General features: G+C 45.4%; 1 protein-coding gene across 1 annotated transcript; it reads right to left on the bottom strand.

Annotated features, from left to right (window-relative positions):
* Positions 1-7,073: 7,073 nt before the first annotated feature.
* On the bottom strand, positions 7,074-11,020 carry LOC308677325 (ribonuclease P protein subunit p25-like protein; the record flags this gene model as incomplete). Its single annotated transcript, XM_081343594.1, has 2 exons — positions 7,074-7,862; positions 10,936-11,020. 2 exons carry the CDS (start codon positions 11,018-11,020, stop codon positions 7,498-7,500), a joined length of 450 nt encoding a protein of 149 aa, XP_081199720.1. The 3' UTR covers positions 7,074-7,497.
* Between the last annotated feature and the right edge of the window lie 1,167 nt (positions 11,021-12,187).

The raw sequence follows: 12,187 nt of genomic DNA, 5'->3' as shown, positions 1-12,187 counted from the left end.
GGCCACAATAGCAGAGCCCCTTCACATGCTCTTAGATAAAAAAGCTTCATGGAAGTGGACCAACGTTCATGAGAAACGTTTTCAAGACCTGAAGGCACTTTTGTCAGGCAGCTCTACTGTCACTCATTTCAGTCTGTTTAGCATGTGATGCGTCTCCATACGGGGTGGGGGCAGTCTTAAGTCATTTAGAGAAAAATGGAACACAAGTTCCTATTGCATTTTATTCAAGGACACTGTCCTCTGCTGAGTGTAATTACACTCAAATAGACAAAGAGGCCTTAGCCATTGTAGTGGGAGTTTAAAAATTCCATGACTACTTATATGGCAGGGACTTCACGGTCTTCACAGACCACAAACCACTACTGGGACTCTTTACCACAGACAAACAAACACCCCACATACTTTCCCCAAGAATGTTGAGGTGGTCTATTTTCCTATCAGCTTACATGTTTAAGCTGGTCCACAAACCTGGCAAAGAAATGGGCCATGCAGATGGCCTGAGCAGACTCCCATTGCCACTAATTGAACCAATTCCGGCCCCTGCGGCCAGAATCCTGTCCATTCAGGACTGTCCATTCAGAATTCCCCCTCCACGCAGGGGACATAGCTGCAGAAACAGTAGCCGATAAGACACTAAGTAGAGTGCTTTCATGGGTGCATACAGGGTGGTTAGATAAAAGCCCAGGCTCTGAATTCCAGAATTATTTTGCAAGAAGACATGAGCTATCAGCTCACAAGGGTTGTATCCTATGGGGGAACAGGGTCATAATTCCCACTTCACTGAGAGATAGAGTTTTACAGTCACTACATGAAGGCCATCTGGGTATTGTCCGTATGAAAGCTTTAGCTAGAAGTTACTTATGGTGGCCTGGATTAGACAAGGCCATTGAGGCAGAAATGCATGGATGTTATACATGCCAGCAATCAAGGCCTGAAATGCCACACGCTCCAGTTCACAGGTGTGAGGAAACGCACACTCCCTGGTTTAGAATTCACATAGATTTTGCTGGGCCCTTTCAGGGACAGCTGTTCCTTATACTGGTAGACAGCCACTCCAAATGGCTTGAAGTAATTCCAGTTGCAAATATGACTACTGCTAGGACCATCCAGGTGCTTAGAAAACTCTTTGCCATGCATGGGTTGCCTGATGCCATAGTATCAGACAATGGGGCCCAATTTACTGCAGCTGAATTTCAGGCTTTCCTGAGAGCAAATCTCATCAGGCACACAACGTCGGCCCCGTTTCATTTGTCTTCTAATGATCAAGCTGAACTCATGGTAAGGACCACAAAGGAGTCACTGAAGCGCATAGTGACTGGGGACTGGCATCACAGATTGGCAGATTTTTTACTTTGCCAGCATTCCACACCCTGCACTGCTACTGGGAAAAGCCCGGCAGAACTACGTTGGGAAAGGTGGCTGATCATGAAACTGGAAAGGTTGCAGAAGCCTCTCAACCAAAACCTCTGAAGGGGCTGCAAGTGGGCGATGGGGTGTGGGCCAGAAACTATGGGCATGGGAATCTGTGGGTTCCTGGAAAAATTACTAAATCATCTGGCCCCCTCTCTTACGAAGTGGGGCTGGAGGGAGGGTGAGTTGTCAGACGCCACATTGATCAACTCAGAAAGTGGTTTGCAGAATGGCCACTAAGCGAGGACTGCATCATAAGTCCCTCCCAAGGTCCCCAAACTGGCAACCAAGCCAGTCCATGCATAGACTCTGAAGACTCTCACAGCACAAGCAATGAGGAGTTGGCTGTAGAGGAGGGGAGTCCGGAAGTGCAACATGGGTCCCCTGACGGAGCAAGCCAACCTGATTTTCACAGCCACTGTGTAACTCTGCTGAACAAACTGACTCTGAGGTGGGCCAATCTGGAGAGGCCAGCCAGAGAGCACCGAATCATTCTGACTCAATTGCATTAAAGGACATTGGTCTACCCGGCCCGGCGGGTAAGCTGGTAGACCAGAAAGTGAATGGATCCTCAGGCGTTCCACAAGGGCACGCAAACCTCCTGCTTATTTAGCAGATTATGTGACAAAACAAGAGCTATAATGTTGTATGTACCTTGTGTTAATTGTTGACCTATGAGACTGTACCAAAAAATAATGGAGCTATAATGTTAAGTGTGTTATTGCAGTATTTTTCAACCACTGTTCCGCGGCACACTAGTGTGCCGCGAGATGTTGCCTGGTGTGCCATGGGAAAAATTGAAAAATTCGAAAGTTTTTTTAAAAAATGTCAAATTTTCGCCCACTAGGCGGGCGCCGGACTGTGTCCTGGGTATGGGGGGGTGGGGTTTTGACTCCGCCCTCGGCCAGCAGGGGCGCCGACATCATCTTCTGACTTCCTTCCCGCCCGAGCACAGTGTGCGCAGCAGCGGAGAGAAGAAGACATCGCGACTCGAGTCACCAGACATCGCAGTAGATCGCCGATGAGCAGAAGAGCGCCAATGGATCTGGATTTGGAGGAAACATGAGCAGAAGAGCAGAAGAGCGCTGACTGATGGATCTGGATGGAGACATGCGCAGAAGAGTGCTGAGTATGACGGACAGCGGCTATCTGGAGGAGACAAGCGCAGTAAGTACTGAGTGACAGGGAGATACTGCAGTGATGGACAAGTTTTTGAAAAGGAAAGAACTGGACTCTGAACAAAATTTGGAGCCAGATGAGAGCCCAAGTATGAGTGGGGATCAAAAGAAAGCAAAGATGGTTAGCTCAAGGCAATATAGTGAAAGCTATATTTCATTTGGATTTACTTTCACCGGAGATGCAAACAAACCAACTCCACTGTGCGTGGTGTGTGGTGAAAAGCTAGCTAACAGTGCTATAGTCCCAAGCAAACTTAAACGCCATCTCCAAACGAAACACCCTTCGCTTCAAAACAAGAATGCGGACTATTTTGTTCGCCTGCGTGAAAACACGGAGAAACAGGCAACTTTCATGAGAACACAAAGGTAAATGAAAGAGCTCTTAAAGCTAGCTATCAAGTTGCTGAACTTATAGCCAAGTCAAAAAAGTCGCACACTGTGGCAGAGACATTAATACTTCCCGCCTGCAAAGCTATTGTAGAGGAGATGCTCGGACCTGAAGCAGCTAAGGAAATAGCCAAAGTCCCTCTCTCAGACAACACAATTTCCAGACGAATTAATGACATGTCTGCAGACATCGAAAGTATGGTTTTTGATGGTGCAGGAGCAGGAGGAACTAACTGAACTGAGACAAAATTGTGGTTTCAAGCTAAGATTTGCTGATCTACCTTTGGACAGTTTTTGGTTGTATACTGCCAAGGAGTTCCCCCTTCTGGCAAACAAAGCTATTTTGACATTGCTCCCATTTTCCACTACATATCTGTGTGAGATGAGCTTTTCAAGCATGATTGCTATAAAAACTAAATACAGAGAGAGACTGAGAGCTGTTGACGAAGAGCTACGTGTGTGTCTTTCTTCGATTCCAGCCAGAATATCAGCTTTGTGTTCAGCCAAACAGGCCCAGGTTGCGCACTGAATAAAGTATTTTATAATTTGTCATATTTCTGTTTACTTACTATTTCATAATAAAGTAATTATAAAATACTTTCTTTGTGTATATTTGATTCCTATTCAAGAGAATTACTTTATATATAGTTAATATAGGCACAGAGTTAAATTTTTTAACATTTTCTAATGGTGGAATGCCTTGTGATTTTTTTCATGAAACAAGTGTGCCTTTGCCCAAAAAAGGTTGAAAAACACTGTCCTAAAACCAGGTGAAATCTCAGAGGGTAAGGATGTGGTCATCTGGCAGAAAAGGCAGATTCCAGTAGACTTCATGCAAGCAGGAGCTGTGGGGCAGGTGAGTGGAGTCCAACGTCCTCTCCCTAGAGGGATGAGGCCTATCAGCTGTTCACCTGGAAGGCCCCCAAAAGCTAGGAAGAAGAAACAGGTGAAGGTAAGCTGGTCTTCCAAGGAAACACACCAAGAATGTCTTGTCATCAGAAGGCTGGCCTTTGACCCGAAAGTCAGCCAGACTTTGGAGGTTCCTAGGCAAGGAGCCAACAAGAGACCACAAGAACAGAAGTCTTCGGATAGCGAAAAGATGACCATGTTGGGTAACATCCTGGAGAAGAAATTGAACTTGCAACAGGGGCTGTTCATTTGGAGGCAGAGCCCCAGACAGAAGGAAGAGGAAGGAAGAGGCCCAAAGAGAGACAAAAGGGAAGGCACAGGAGGACAGGGAGGGAGATCAGCATTATCCACTTCTGTGGACAAGCGGAGCTCCACCCTCACCAGCATCCTGCAGGGGAAGCTCCATCTCTGCAGGAACATCCTAAAAGGAAAGCTCTGCTTCTGGAAGAAAAGCCAGGAACTTTCCAAAACCAGGAGAACTGGGAAATATGGTGGGGTGCAGGGACAAAAATTGGGGACCGTTAAGTAAATTGGCTCTATTCTGCAGTACCTTTTCACCAATAAACCTTTATTTTTGGCAGTGTTGTGTTTAGGGTCTGCAGTGCCTGAAAGAACAAAGAATAAGGTTGGAAGGCACCTTGGAGGGACCTTGGAGGTCCTCTAGTCTAACCTTCTGCTCAAGCAGGAGACCCTATCATTCTGGACAAATAGCTGTGTAGTTTCTTTTTGAAAGACTCCAGGGATGGAGCATCCAACAGAAAAACAGAGCTGGAAGGGACCTTGGAGGTCTTCTAGTCTAACCTCCTGCTCAAGCAGAAGAACTCAAACTATTCCTACTAAATGGCTTTCCAATCTTTTCTTAAAAACCTCCAGGGATGGAGCACCCACTAACTTCTGAAGGCAAGCCTTTCCACTGAACAACAGAGTTGGAAGGGGCTTTGAAGTTCCTCTAGTCCAGAGGCTCCCAACACCCAGGCCACGGCCCACTACCAGGCTGTGGCTTATTCGGAACTGAGCCATGTGAGCAGTGGGCTGGCATGCACATGCGCATGCAGCTCAACTCATGCAAACAGCAGGCTAGCGCACACTTGAAGTCAAGTTGAGCTGTGCACAAGCATCGGTCCATTGCTCGTATGGCCTGGTTCCTGTCTCCCCCACCCCTAGCCGTGCCACCAAGCCGCAAAGGTTGGGGACCGCTTGTCAACTGTCCAGTTGGCATTTCCAGAAAAAGAAACTACTCAGACATGATTTTACCAAGAGTCTAATACTTTACTGAAATTTTACATTGGCGCAGAAGAAGCAAAACCATCTCTTGATTTTCCGGCTCAAAGGCTTGCTTAGCTAAACAATAAATTCCCTCATCCCCACCCACCAGGTGTTCATATTGTCCAATAGTAACATTTGTTCTTATTATGGAAACAGTCCACTTCCCTGCTGAGCACCTGCATTAGTGACCTTGGCTCTCAGAAGCCTCGGTTGCCTAGAAACCACTCCTCCCAGTTCTGCATCCCATCCCACTGTAAAGCTATAAGCGAGGGTAAAAGGGCGAATCAGTCTTGACACTACTGCTGTAGTCCAATCCCCTGCTCAAGCAGAAGACCTTATACCATTCTGGGCAACTGGCTGTCCACTCTCTTCTTGAAAGCCTTGAGGGATGAAGCACCACAGACTGGTCACTCATGTGCTCCTCAAAGAGCATTTTTTTTACTGCTGGCTAAGTCCTCGATTTATGACCACAACTGGGTCCAGAATTTAGTTGCTAAGCAAGTTAGTGGTTAAGGAAGCTGCACCCAATGGTCAAGTGAACCATTGCGGTTGTTAAGGGAATCATGTGATCGTTAAACGAATCGGCTTCTCCCCCTTGACTTTGCTTGTTCAAAGCCAGCTGGGAAGGTTGCAAATGGGGCTCACCTGACCCTGGGATGCTCAGTTGTGGTTGTAAGTCAAGGACTACCTATACAACAATCCTGCAAGTCATGAGTAGGACCAATTTGGTTGCTGGTCAGCATCCCAGTCCAGTTCAAAATGCTGGTCATCCCCCCCTGAAGCTCTTTATGCTTGTTGAAATAATTTTACAATTTAAGTAATTTTATTCATGCACTCCCTGTGAACTTCGTTAATCATATATGTGCCTGTAGCCAGAAGACAGTATATTAATAAATATTAATAAAGGAGAATATTTGTAGCTCAGAGTTGAAGTGTAGGGTCCTTGGTGCTCTCCAAGCTTGGTTGTTTTCTTGCAGACATTTCAGGACCCAACTAGGTAACATAATCAGTGCTAGAAGGGAGGAGGAGGAAGAGGAGGAGGAGGAATGTGGGGTCTTTGGTACTCTCTGAAATGGGTTGTTTTCTTGCAGACATTTCAGGACCCAACTAGGTAACATCATCAGTGCTAGAAGGGAGGAGGAGGAGGAGGAGGAGGAGTCTTTGGTGCTCTCTGAAGTGGGTTGTTTTCTTGCAAATGTTTCATGACCCAACTAGTTAACATCATCAGTCCTAGTAGTCCTAGTCTGGGTTGTGAAACATCTGCAAGAAAACAACCAAGCTCAGAGAATACTGTCTCCTCAGAAACTAAATTGCAAAGACAATATAAGGTTGCACATGCTCTTCAACTAGTTTAGGTGATAATTGACAGCCAGGCTGAAATTGATTAAATCAAGCAAATAATAGCAAACAGGGAAAATCCCTTATAATACAAACTTCCCTGAGCATATAGAGGTGGCATTCCAGAATCAGCACATAGACACCTGACAAAGAAAAGATCTACACACTCAGCAAAATAAGATAAGGCCATCCCTACTGGAACTACATGTCCACCAAATTAAACATTACAAAGGGCATATTCGCACACACCTCACAAAGGACCATCTTTCTTATAAGTATTACCAGCCTGTATATCCAAAATTGTAGCTACTCCAAGGGCTGTTTCTATGCTCTTGAAAAACAGAACAACAGAATTGGAAGCGACTTTGGAGGTCTTCTAGTCCAATCCCCTACTCAAGCAGGAAACCCTATACCAGTGGTGGCAAACCTATGGCACGGTTGCCAGAGGCGGCACTTGGAGCCCTCTCTGTGAGCATGCGCACCTCGCTCTTTGGCTAAGTTTTTGCAGGAAAAAGCCATTTCTCAAGCCCCTTCCTAGCCAAAACAAGACTCTGGAGCAAGCACACTGTTTTTAGCTTTGAATTATATCAAATCTGACACTAGAAACAGATTAACAAATGACCTGAGTGCTGCACATGTTGCTCTCAAACTTACAAAGTATAAGCCAAGGTTAGACAAATTATCAGCATGCATACAACAGCAGACTGAGGAGCTGCAGGTCCCTTAAGCACCACAAAAGGGTCCTTCAAAAGCAGAAGAGTAGCAGAAGCTCCAAGCCAGCTTCTCCCGAGGCTGCCAAGGTAGAGGAGATGCACTTTCCATCTGTGTCCGTCTCCTTCATGGAAGAAGCTATGATTCAGAGCTTAGAGTCTCACTGGCTAGCCAAGAGGCTCCAGCATCTGCTGGGGATGTCCTGGATTCTCCTCAGGTCCCACAGGAACTTCATGCCCTCTGCTCCAGTTTCCTCCTTGGGGAGGCCCCTGGGGGTCAGGGTTGTGGTGAGAAGGCCTCAGGTCCTCGCCTTTGTGGCCACCAAGACCAAAAAGAAGCTGGATTGGCACAAAATGAATGATAGTAAGTCCTCCTCTATTTGCTGAAAGAACACTTTTGTGATCTGATGAAGATCCTTGAGCCGCTGCTTCATAATCTCCACGCAGGTGATGGTCTTGTTGATGGCTTTGCCAACCCTGCTGAAGAGCATCTGTCTCGTCGTCTCTTGCTCCATCTTGCCAATGGCATAGCCCATCAGATTCCGGATCTTGCTTCCATCCTTCACTTTCATTTCAATGATGTCTGAGGGCAAGCTGGTGAAAGGGAGAGGAGAAGGCTTCTCCACTGCCTTGGACTTCTGGTAATTTTCCATGGTTTGCAGTGCTGTAAGGAACAAGGACAGAAATGGCATTTCAGGATCCAATTATGCTATAGGATTACGGATGCAAAGTCTTAGAAATCTGGGAATTTACCCCGCTGAACACGACGAGATTTATCCCCGGTCCCTTGTTCCATCTTCAAGGGTGATAAAAACCCTTCAGGCATGGGCCCAGGTTATCCTTATTGTGCTAGCAGAAGAGGTCTACTGCAGACCATGGCACTCAAGACATTCCAGGTGGTGGGGGCCAGGAGAAGAGCGTTTTCTGCTGTGGCTTCTGCCCTTTGAAATATCATCCACCACCCCGCAGGTGAGATTTGCACACGTCCTGAAAGGGCCTAAAGATCTGGCTCTGCCAGCTGGCCTGGGCCCCCAACTGGGGCATCTCACTCTGGAGGTGGTTAATGTGCTAAGACCCCACCTCCTCCTTTTGTGCATCTTCTTCCCTTTCTTCCCAGCTTGCAATTTCAACTTAATCCTAGTGTTAATATTTATGGTTATTACGCTTAAATGTTTCATCTTGAGCTTTTTTTATTGTAAGCTGTTTAGGGTCGGCTCTAGGCTAGATGGGTGGCATGTAAGCCCAATAAATAATAATAAAAGAAAAAAAGGGAAAGAGATAACTGTACAATGAAACAATAATTACCGAAAACACTGTTTAGCAAAGACAAGCCAGATCAATGTTTCAACTCACTCCAAGGTGCCTTCGTCACATTAAAGCATCCTTATTCCTGCTCTTATTCACACCCTCGTTAATAATGCATAAGGGGAAGCTTCAGTCACCCATATATAACTAATGCTTTTGGCTTGCTTTCAAAAGTTGTGGGTGCCGCATCACTGGAGGATTTCAAGAAGAACAAGGAAGAGAAATGGGACCTTGGGAGTCCCAGTGGACGATCACTTAAACATGAGCCAGCCATGTGCAGCAGCCGCCAAAAAAAGCTAATACAATCCTGGGTTGTATAAACAGAGGTATAGAATCAAAATCAGATGAAATATTAGTACTGCTTTATAAAGTCTTAGTAAGGCCACACAGTATCCAGTTTTGGTCACCACTTTACAAAAAAGATGTTGTGACTTTGGAAAAAGTGCAAAGAAGAGCAACTAGATGATTAAGGGCCTGGAGACAAAAACATATGAAGAATGGTTGCAGGAATTGGGTATGGCCAATTTAGAGAAAAGAAGGACCAGGGGTGACATGAGAGCAGTATTCCAGGATTTGAGGGGCTGCCACAAAAAAGAGGGGGTCAACCTATTCTCCAAAGGACCTGAAGGCAAGACAAGAAACAATGGATGGAAACTATTCAAGGAGCAAAGCAACCTGGAATTAAGGAGAAACTGCCTAACAATGAGAACAGTTAATCAGTGGAACAACTTGCCTCCAGAAGTTGTGGGTGTTCCAACACTGGAGGCTTTTAAGAAGAGATTGGACAGTCACTTGTCTGAAATGGTATGTCAGGGGTCCCCAGACCCCAGTCTGTGGACCAGTACCAGGCTGTGGCATTCCAGCAACCGGTCCGCACAAACAAGCAAAGCCCCATCTGTGGGATGCAGGCAGCACACAAAACCATGCACCTTCCGGTCTGTGGAAAAACCTCTCTCCACGGAACTGGTCCCTGGTGCCCAAAAGGTGGGGACCTCTGGTATAAGTGCTTGAGCAGGTGTTTGAACTACAAGACCTCCAAAATCCCTTCCAACTCTGTTATTCTATGTAATGTTGCTTATGTGCAGCAAGTGAATTTTAAGCCACCCAAAGACACTTTGCAGATTGAGCTGGGCCGAATATAAATGTCATAAAAATAAATGTTTTATTAAGCAGAGCAGGCAAACAAGTGTGTGCTGGTTTACCTTTAAGCGTTCTTCATTAATATCTCATGTTCAACAATCAGTGCTATGCAAATCTAGAAGAAAATGTTCTGTCATTTAAGCCATCAATTTTAATCAGTTGATGCAATCAGTATTCAATTAATCACACAACTCCATCCTCTCATTTCCTTTGAAAGAGAGGACGAGTTGCTGATGTACTTTTAAATGGAATATTAGAGAAAGCCTTGTACCACAGGTAATCTTTGACTTATAACCATTTATTCAGTGATCATTTGAAGTTACAAGGGCAGTGGGGGGGAAAATGACAAGATCATTTTTCACACTGCAGCCTCCCCAAAATCCAGATGCTTGGCAACTGTCTCACATTTATGACAGTTGCAGGGTCCTTTTGTAACCTTTTGACAAGCAAAGTCAACGAGGAAGCCAGATTCACTTAATGACCGGGCGACTAATTTAACAACCCGTTTGATTTGCTTAGCAACAGTGGCAAGGTAGGTTGTAAAATGGGGCAAAGCTCACAACAGCTGTCTTGCTTAGCAACGTAAATTTTGGGCTCAATTGTGGTCGTACGTCGAGGGTTATATTAGTAAATTATGCTTGTGAAATATTAATTAGATGGCTACCTTTTACGTATATTATTTGGGCTGCAGCGAAACAATTCACTAATATTCCTAAATTACTGTAGCGAAGTAATATTATTTAAGACTATCACTCTGTCCTTATTATCTGGATTACAGAGACCATTCAGTAATATTCCTGAATATATTAGCGAATTATTGTGGTGAAGTAACTCACCAATATTAATCAATTGCTGATAATGAAATAATATTGCAGATATTTTGGTTTGTTTGAACTGGATCCCCTTCTTTTGCAGTGTACTGTATAAATGGTCTTTATGGGGGTGGGAGGAATGCTGGCTCGGTTTTTCTCTCAGGCCAGGCAGGCCCACCTCGCAGGGTTGTTGTGGGGAAAATAGGATCAGGCAAATTTGCTACCTTGAGTTATCCCAAATACATAAAAAGCAGGATAAAAATTCCATCAAGGCGAAATAAAAATTAATACATTAAATAAAAACGCACCTCACGGCAAAGCGCCGAGCCGTGGATTCCCCTCAGAACTGCTGAGGGACCAACCCGGGCTGACCCAGAAACATGTGAACGCGGCCCCGGACTTTTTTCGCCTCACCACTGGTCTCCCTAGGCTTCGGGCACTCACTCCCATCATCCCCAGCCCACACCTTCCTCCGCTCACCAATTGCCGCCACCACCGGCGCCGCCGGGCCGCAACCAAAATGGCGCCCACCCGGCTTCCTCAGCGCGAATGATGGACCACGCATGCGCTACAACGCAGAGCGCGGGGAAAGACTCGCGCCTGCACAAAGAGGGAGGGCGCCCTTTTCTTCCTATTGGCCAGAGCTGCTGTGGGCGGAACTCTCTCTTCCGGAACGCCCCCGTCGCGTGGCTTTAGAAGCTTGTAAAAACTATGCGAGGTTTGGTTCTTCCTTGACCAAGAAACGTGGTTTATCATCACTCAGGTTTTTCCCATCATTCAGCTTTTGTATAAATCTGCTTGGGGATTGCTTATGGTGCGGTGATCGCTTTCATCAATATTTTTAGTTTTCTTTTGCAGTCAAGGCTCTTGCAATTGTTATTTGTGTATATTGAGAGCTATATGCAATGAAAATCTCATTTTAATGTATGCCAATTTATTTATAGTACAATAAAGTTCTTATTCTATTTTCTGTAAACATAAAAGGGTGCAACTTGGACTTTAGTAAGACATTTGATAAAGTAGACCACAACCTACCACTTGATAAGATAGGAAAATGTGGGCTAGCCGCACCAGATGGATTTGTAGCTGGCTGACCGGCAGGCAAAGTCCGTGTGTGGTCCTCAATAGAACCGCATCTACATGGAGGGAAGTGTGTAGTGGGGTGCCCCAGGGCTCTGTTCTGGGCCCAGTGCTCTTCAACATCTTCATCAGTGATCTGGACGAGGGGATAGATGGGGAACTCATCAAATTTGCAGGCGACACGAAGCTGGCAGAAACAGCCAACACTCCAGAAGATAGGCTTAAGATACAGCAGGATCTTAACAGACTTGAACATTGGGTGCTATCTAACAAAATGAAATTCAATGATGGAAAAAAGTAAGGTTCTACATTTAGGCAAGAAAAACCAAATGCACAGGTATAGTATAGGTGGTACCTTGCTCGATAGTAGTAACTGTGAGAGAGATCTCGGAGTCCTAGTGGACAATCACTTCAATATGAGCCAGAAGTGTGCTGCAGCTGCCAAAAAGCCAACACAATGCTAGGCTGCATTAACAGAGGGATAGAATCAAGATCGTGTGAAGTGTTAATACCACTTTACAATGCCTTGGTAAGGCCACACTTGGAATACTGCATCTAGTTTTGGTCACCACGTTGTAAAAAAGATGTTGAGACTTTAGAAAGAGAGAAGAGCAACAAAGATGATTAGGGGACTGGAGACTAAAGCATACAA

Source organism: Vipera berus (genome assembly GCF_964194415.1).
Source record: "Vipera berus genome assembly, chromosome: Z".
NCBI classification, from domain to species: Eukaryota; Metazoa; Chordata; class Lepidosauria; order Squamata; family Viperidae; genus Vipera; species Vipera berus.
Note: the sequence above shows the minus strand (reverse complement) of the source record. Positions and strands in the feature narration are given on the sequence as shown.